At 37.5% G+C, this 7,184-nt stretch overlaps 1 protein-coding gene across 1 annotated transcript; it reads left to right on the forward strand.

Moving 5' to 3' along the window:
• Window positions 1–1,557: 1,557 nt before the first annotated feature.
• Window positions 1,558–2,818, forward strand: LOC116176286 (cytochrome c-type heme lyase). Its single transcript, XM_031494778.1, has 5 exons — window positions 1,558–1,709; window positions 1,797–2,010; window positions 2,058–2,356; window positions 2,402–2,611; window positions 2,657–2,818. The coding sequence occupies exons 2-5, from the start codon at window positions 1,798–1,800 to the stop codon at window positions 2,724–2,726; spliced, it is 792 nt and encodes a 263-aa protein (XP_031350638.1). The 5' UTR covers window positions 1,558–1,709; window position 1,797; the 3' UTR covers window positions 2,727–2,818.
• Window positions 2,819–7,184: the final 4,366 nt, after the last annotated feature.

The following is a 7,184-nucleotide window of genomic DNA, read 5'->3' on the forward strand; positions in this document are numbered from 1 at the left end:
GGAGGAAAACGATCGACTGTATAGATATACTCGTATTACACAGAATGGTGTAAAAGGAATTGGGAAGAAAAAGGCGGATAGACAAGAAGTAGGAGTCTGAAGTGTTTTGGACATTAAACAGCTTGGGACAGGGATGCCCACTTAGTCTAACCTTATTTAATTTTTACATAAGGGATGTGGTGAAAATATTAACACAGGGAGGAAGCGTGATGGGAAAAAGGAAGATATGGTTCCTGGTTTACGCGGACGACACAGTATTATTGGCAACATAGGAAAAGCAGGTGAAGCAAGTGATATGGGAACAATAGAGAAGTACTGAGAAAGAAAAAAAATGGTATTGAATGTCGAAAATCGAAGATGATAAGGTTTGCGAAGGATGGGGGTAAAAATAAGGTGATAGAATGGAAGTGGAAGGAGAGAGGTAGAGAAAGTAAGAGAATTTAAATACGTAAGATACCACATTCATTACGTTGCAATGGGGCAAACACACAAAATAAAGGAATTGAGAAAGATAGAGAAGTGGCGATGAAACAGGTGTGGGGAATAGGAGAGAGGAATTAAAAAAATGTTAGATTCAATAAACACCTTTTTGATGCAATTGTGAGAGGGGCGCTGATTTACGGAACGAAGGTATGGGGATGGATGGAATGAATTTGAAGGAATACAAAAAAGGTACTACAAATGGGTAGTAGGACTTACATATGAGAGGAGAAAATGAAAATGGAGAAGATGGTGACAGAGTCAGGGCGCAGAGCAGTAGGATTCAAGGAAATAAGAGAAACGAAAAGTGAAAGTGAATTGGTTAAAGAAGGGTTAGCGACGAAGATGAACACAATAAGGATTTGGTGGGAAAAAGAAACTAAAGGCACGGATACGGAAGTGCAGAGGTCTAAAGGAAGAGAGAAATGGGGAAACGATGGAAGGAGAACTTACAAAAAGGGGCAAAGATGTACAAAAGTTCAGCTGCGGGGAGTGACGATCGAGAAATCGAGAGGACACGATCAGGTACAGAGAGCTGATAACGGAGGGTGTGCCGAACGCCGAAGTATCTAACAAAGGGAAAGAACAACATTAAAATATATGCAAGGTTCATATGTGGAAATGTGGCTCTCCTCAAACTTAATGTTATCCGTTACAGACTGTGCAAAAAACAACGGTCATTTTATCATTTTCATGGATAACTAGATCGAAATGAAAATAATTAAAAATCTTGATTATCTGAAGTAGTTTGGCTATCTAAGAACCTTTGTAGAGAATTTAATAAGGGGTCATATGATGTAATATTATACATGAGGTTCCATATAAAAAGTCACCATTTTTGTTATCTGAAAAATGCGATGTTGTTTTTTTTTTTTTTTAGTTACAGATTTGGATTTTGGTGATTTAACCGTCTTTCTCACTATCAAAACAAAGAAAGTTAGCAATAACACCGGCTTCATTTGAACCAGACTGTATACTATGAATTTATCAAATTGCCAGCACACACGATGATACGTATCCCTGATTCTAGGCAACTTACATTACTCAAGTTAGGGGAACGAGTAGGCCTGCACGTCGCACGAAGACGCACTTTTTAATTGGCATCACTGCATAATGTACATAACTTAAAGAGCACATTTTCTGCTCCCGGTTTAGAAAAATCTAAATTAAAGTTGTAAATATTAGTTGATAATTAAGAACAGATTATTGTAGTTAGCCCAACCGATCATGTAAGTAACTTTTCTATAAACATTGAAAGGAGTGTTCTTAGAGGTTATGTAACATTACTTTGCAACCAACTTCTTCATTCTTTTAAGTATGGGGAACACAATTGCATCCGCCGAAGCAGCAGCCTCACAAATTGTGTATCCAAACACTTACATTTACAAACCAGCGATCTCGGACAGTAAGGAATATGGACGGTACATTCACCACAGTTCAGGATCAGAATGCCCTGTTAAACACACGAAGAACTTCGGCAGTCAGTGCCCCATTCAACATTCAGAAGAAGAGATAAATCCGTTGAATATGGTAAGTATGGATTTGTCATGCGAGTTTTTAAGTTGTGCCCTTGTTAGATGCCCCCCGCAAACCAAAGGCCAGCACCGGACCAACCGTTTCCGTTGCCTACAAATCGTCAAGTGTCCACTATTCCGAAAGCTATCGTACAAGAAGGCGAGGAACCCTTCTGGGTGTACCCCAGCCCGCAAATGTTTTGGAACGCTATGTTAAGAAAAGGGTGGCGGTGGAAAGACGACCAGCTTAACCCAAAGGATATGGATAATATCATTATGATACACAATGCGAATAATGAGCAGGCTTGGCAGGAGGTTTTAAAGTGGGAGGCGCTTCACTACAAGGAGTGTTGCGAGCCGAAGTAGTTGTCTGTTTTAGAAGCTCAGTTGTAGGGCTCGATTTGTAGGTTGAAAAGTTTCGGCGGTAAGGCGACCGAGTACAGTCCGAGAGCTCGAATACGACAGCTGCTGGGGTACGAGTTACCTTTCGACAGGCACGACTGGATTGTGGATCGCTGTGGGAAGGATGTGCGCTATATTATTGACTATTACGATGGTGGGAAATTGGATGATAAATACCAGTTTGCTTTGCTCGATGTTAGACCTGCTATGGATAGGTAAAGCGATTGTTTGCTGTGCTCGTATTACAGTTAATGTTGTAGCTTTGATAACATTTGGGATCGAATGAAAGTTGCATGGTGGCGGTGGAGATACAGCCAAGAACCACAGTGAACATTGCACTCACACCTTGCCGGAACTAGTCAACTCTCCACCTCACGCTGTTTGTAATAGATTTTGTGGATAATAAAGAATTTACGTAAAAAAACGCCTTTAATTCCCCGATAAAGATTTAAAATGAAGGGGTTTGTATCTGAAATGATGCAAATGGTATCTATATTACCAACCGCGATGCACACCCTTTAAGCACGCGAATTTGACAGAAGTTTTTTTCAGTGGACCAATGTGATTATCACGTCTATACGGACCAATATCTCATTCTATCAGTATTTGAAATAGTATTTTTATACATTTCTACGTGTGAATTTTGCCATTTGTGTTGTGTCGTGATTTACAATCGTCAATAATTTGTGTTTGCTTGACAGCTCGCCATCTTCCTAAACCACTTGTTAACACGGCGTGTTTATTATTAATTTTCAAATTATTGTTGACCGCTGCCACTTATACGATTCAGTGGGGTTGCCTGTAATTAGTGTTCCTGCTCCTTTGACAAAACGTGGCCGTATCATGTTCGGGTAAGTCCCATTGTTTATGTTAATTTAAACCGCAAATTTAACGTGCAAACTGTCGGCTTTTTAATAAATACGGCCCTACTTTTAAATTCCGTACGTTTTATGGGTCAATTTCGACGTTTTATGCGTGTACAAAGCTTTTGTAAATTATTCAAGCCTTTTAGCTACATTTCACTAATAACCCTTCGTTCGTAATTAAATTGTAATTGGGTCCAAAAGTGTTTATTTTGTTTAATGGTTTTAATTTCGAAATGGGGTGGGTGTAACAATGCATTCGGATAAAATAAAATCGATAATATGAATGATTTAGTTCAATTTACGTTAAAAGCGACGCACGTGTAATTTGCACTTTAATTGCCAATCAAATTCTTTAGTTTATGTACGCGCGTTGTCTAAGCCAATCGTAATCCAGGGATTATGAATTAAATTTGAATCGCGCTCAAACCAAATCATTACGCGACTCAACCATGGTTGATGGTTGTTATCTTAAATTGCTTTGTATTTTCTCCCCTTCGTAGACGTCTATTTGTAGATACCTACATATCAACCCCCCGTTTTACTTTTCAGACTTCCTTGTTATATATTCAAGTATTCTAAACATCAGAAAGCACAGGAAATTGATTTTCTGTTTTCTAAGGATAAGTAGTACTACTCTGGAATGATTCTAATTTTCATCATCTAATGAATGTTGTGACAGTAGGTAGGTATTTATGTAAATATTGGCGGATTATAAGATAATTGTGTCATTCTGTAGAGCTAAATTTCAAATTGAAAATGCCTACATATTCTCTATTTCAAGCTCAACAGTTCGTTTGATGTTTTTTCGAGTGTTTTTTTAGGTTTTGCTGCCGCTGTCATCCTATTAGACAGCTACTAAGAAAATCATCCTTTAGAACTTGTATTACTTATGTGACCATATGAGACAAAGTTTCGAATAAAAACCGGCTAAAAGTGTAGTACAAGAGACAGTAAAATCAGATTGATTTTTAGCATATTTTTCATAGAAAGAAGTATCTATAACTCGCGAATTCCGCCTGTCTGACCGTCCGTCCGAGGGTTAGACATTACAGCACTTTTCAGTGCCAGGAGGTGAGTGTACAAATAGTAATTAAAAAATTACACTAATGTCATATGTTTGCAATCGGTAAATAAAGGGCCACTCAAAACTGAAATATACCTACAGGGTGTCCCATTAAAGATATTAAAAACATAAATGTCGTTGGGCGCTCCCTGTATACTTAATTCGATCAGTTACTACATTTTTAGTCGGTACAGATGAAATACTGAAACTTTTTTTGTGTTTCAAAAAATTAATGAAAATAGGTGGGGGGGAGGAGGGATATACTGACTGCATTCCTTCTGAAATACTCTATCCGGGTATTATTTATTGTATTACTCAGAGTTTTCCTATACCTACCGTTTAGCGCTGAATCGTCCTGTAGGTAAACGGTATCCAGAGGATTACAGTGCTTTCCAGAGCCCCTTTAAAGGGGCAAAATCTCGGAAAGTTGCCTAAAATGCATAAAAAAATCATGGGAAGCTGTGAAAGGGGTCTGATAGATCGTAACAATTCTCTGAAGGGGTGTTGGTCGTTTAATGGGTGACGTATGTCTTGGCGCCAGCATGCCGGCGATAACGAGAGGTAATTTCATCTTAATTAGTTTTACGTACCTTAAACTGCATAATCGAGATGTGTTGTTGGAATGAAATATTGCAGAAATACTAAACGCGTGGAACCGCGATGAATGGCTTAACTCGTGTGTAACTCGGGGGTACAATTTGCTCCCAAAAAAGATGGTTCAGTTAATTACTGTTCGCCATGTTGAAGGGGCGTTAATTAATTCAAAAAAGGTAGGTAGGGATTAGTCCGGAGAGAGTTTGTGAAGATATTCGCTGGTAGCCGCGAGCCAATCCGTTCGGAAGTAGCCAAACTTTGTTTTTAGCGTTTACAGTGAAATCATAAGAAATTTCAAGTTCGAACTATGAGCAAGATACAACAAAATGTGGTCCCGCACCAAGTGATATTTCGGACATCGTGCAAGTAAAACAAAAATAAGAACTTAACATTGAATACACAGATTCGATCAAGGGCAAATTAATTAATCGTACATTCTTTGCCACAAAGAAATTATTGTTAACTTTCGGTGCCAAAAGGGATTGACCTCTGTCGTTAGAACTTGGGAAAACAAAATTTTTAAATGCACGTATTTGTCAAAATAACAATTATATTTGTAGGGTGTCCTATTTTGATTGGTGAGAGATTTTCCTTTTGTGAAAGTTTCAAAACGTTCATTGAAATAATGACAGTTTGTAGTCGGCAAAAAGGGTTATCAATAAACTGTCTTAGTAGGGAAACATTTCCTTTACCTCCATTTAATAAAACAGAAGTTCAATGCCGACGAAAAATTGTCCAGAAAGCATGAATTCCTAGAGAAACCATGGAAACATCTAAACATTGTCTCTGCAATAAAGGCCGTGCAAGGTCTGTTTTGTATTAAAATCATTGTCTGCTAAAGGATATTTCGGTATGACGTATGAGCTCGGGTATGAGATACAGTGTTTTTAATTTATATAAAATTAAGGGTTGCTTATCTAAATTTTCCTAAAGTATATTCGATTGACGTTAGCAATTACCAAAGAAAATTTGGATTTTGTTCTTAAAGATACCAATCTATGGGCTAATTGAAGCCGTTTATGAACTCATTCATAATGGATTTGCTAAAAAGTTAGTTTTTAGCGTTAGTTTGATGAAGTTCCGTAAAGAAACTACCCATGTAAATGGATTCCATTTGATTAGGCATAAGGTATATTTGCCGTATACCGTTTTTGTCTTTGATATTGAAGCAGGAGTAGTTCAAGAGAACGTGAACACCAATTAGATTTATTTGGGTTTTATTTCCTAGTAAGAGAAGTGTAAATCTATTTATCTCGTCAGTCTTGTGGTGGAAACTACGTCATGTGGACGTTTTATTTGATATCAGCACCTATAATAATGTTGGGTCACCCTGCATGTGTTGATTTTCATCTCTTTATTCAGAATATACACAATTTGGATTATGTTATTCGAAATTGAAGTCATTATTGATTTTATTTTGAATTATTTAACTAATGTCTAATTTTGTTTAAATAAATGCCCTTTAATTTTATTTTATATTTGCGCGTAATGTTTTTCAAAAGTTTCCCGTGTTATCTCCGGTCATTGCGATAAGAGCGTTACCCCTGCGTTTCAAGACAAACGCGTGTTATTGCAGATGTTTTTTCGTCGAACGCAGGTGTTTCATTTACTCCCAAACGGGCAGAAAATTAATGATGGAAGAAGGAACGGACGTTAATCGTTGCCCTTTTGATAGTGGAAACTGAAAATGAATAGTAGCAACGCGATGTATCCTTCTGTGGCTCAAACTTCAAATACGAATATCTCGAACACGATTTGTCACACGAGGTACTTACAAAGAAAACATGGAACGTATGGACATGGAGATCTGTCGGTGAAATCGAACATTTTTAGTACCTCAAAAAGTAAATTTATATTTTCAAGATTTTTGCTTTAATGCTAATCATTTTTCTCATAAGTTCAAGATCTTGTTTGAAATGAAGTATTTTCAAGCTTCTCCCATTGTGTCCTGAAAATTCTTCCCTGAATGGAATGGCAATGGATCCACACATATTGTGATATTATGTGGAGCAGTAAGTACAGGGTGGCCAACTAAGAATGCGAGGTACTGTATCTGAGAACCTATCCATCGTCTAGGCTTGCGGTAAAAAAAAAGTGATTACTAAAACGGCCACGAGAAAAACCTGGAAAATATTTTTGAGCTTCTGAAATGGCCGCTAGGGGGCGTAACTGCGATCCACCTTAGGGCTACAAATTATATAATAAAAATAATTCCGGAAAAATTAGCTTAAAAAAATAAAAATTTGATGGTATAAAATTTTCTTT

This window comes from Photinus pyralis, unplaced genomic scaffold, assembly GCF_008802855.1.
Source record: "Photinus pyralis isolate 1611_PpyrPB1 unplaced genomic scaffold, Ppyr1.3 Ppyr1.4_LG7, whole genome shotgun sequence".
NCBI classification, from domain to species: domain Eukaryota; kingdom Metazoa; phylum Arthropoda; class Insecta; order Coleoptera; family Lampyridae; genus Photinus; species Photinus pyralis.

Excerpts from the sequence above, each read along its gene's own strand:
- LOC116176286 (XM_031494778.1), top strand. The coding sequence starts at position 1,798 with ATGGGGAACACAATTGCATCCGCCGAAGCAGCAGCCTCACAAATTGTG. Across the intron at positions 2,357-2,401 it reads AAGGAGTGTTGCGAGCCGAA|GTTGAAAAGTTTCGGCGGTA; the intron begins GTAGTTGTCTGT and ends CTCGATTTGTAG. Across the intron at positions 2,612-2,656 it reads GTTAGACCTGCTATGGATAG|CTTTGATAACATTTGGGATC; the intron begins GTAAAGCGATTG and ends TTAATGTTGTAG.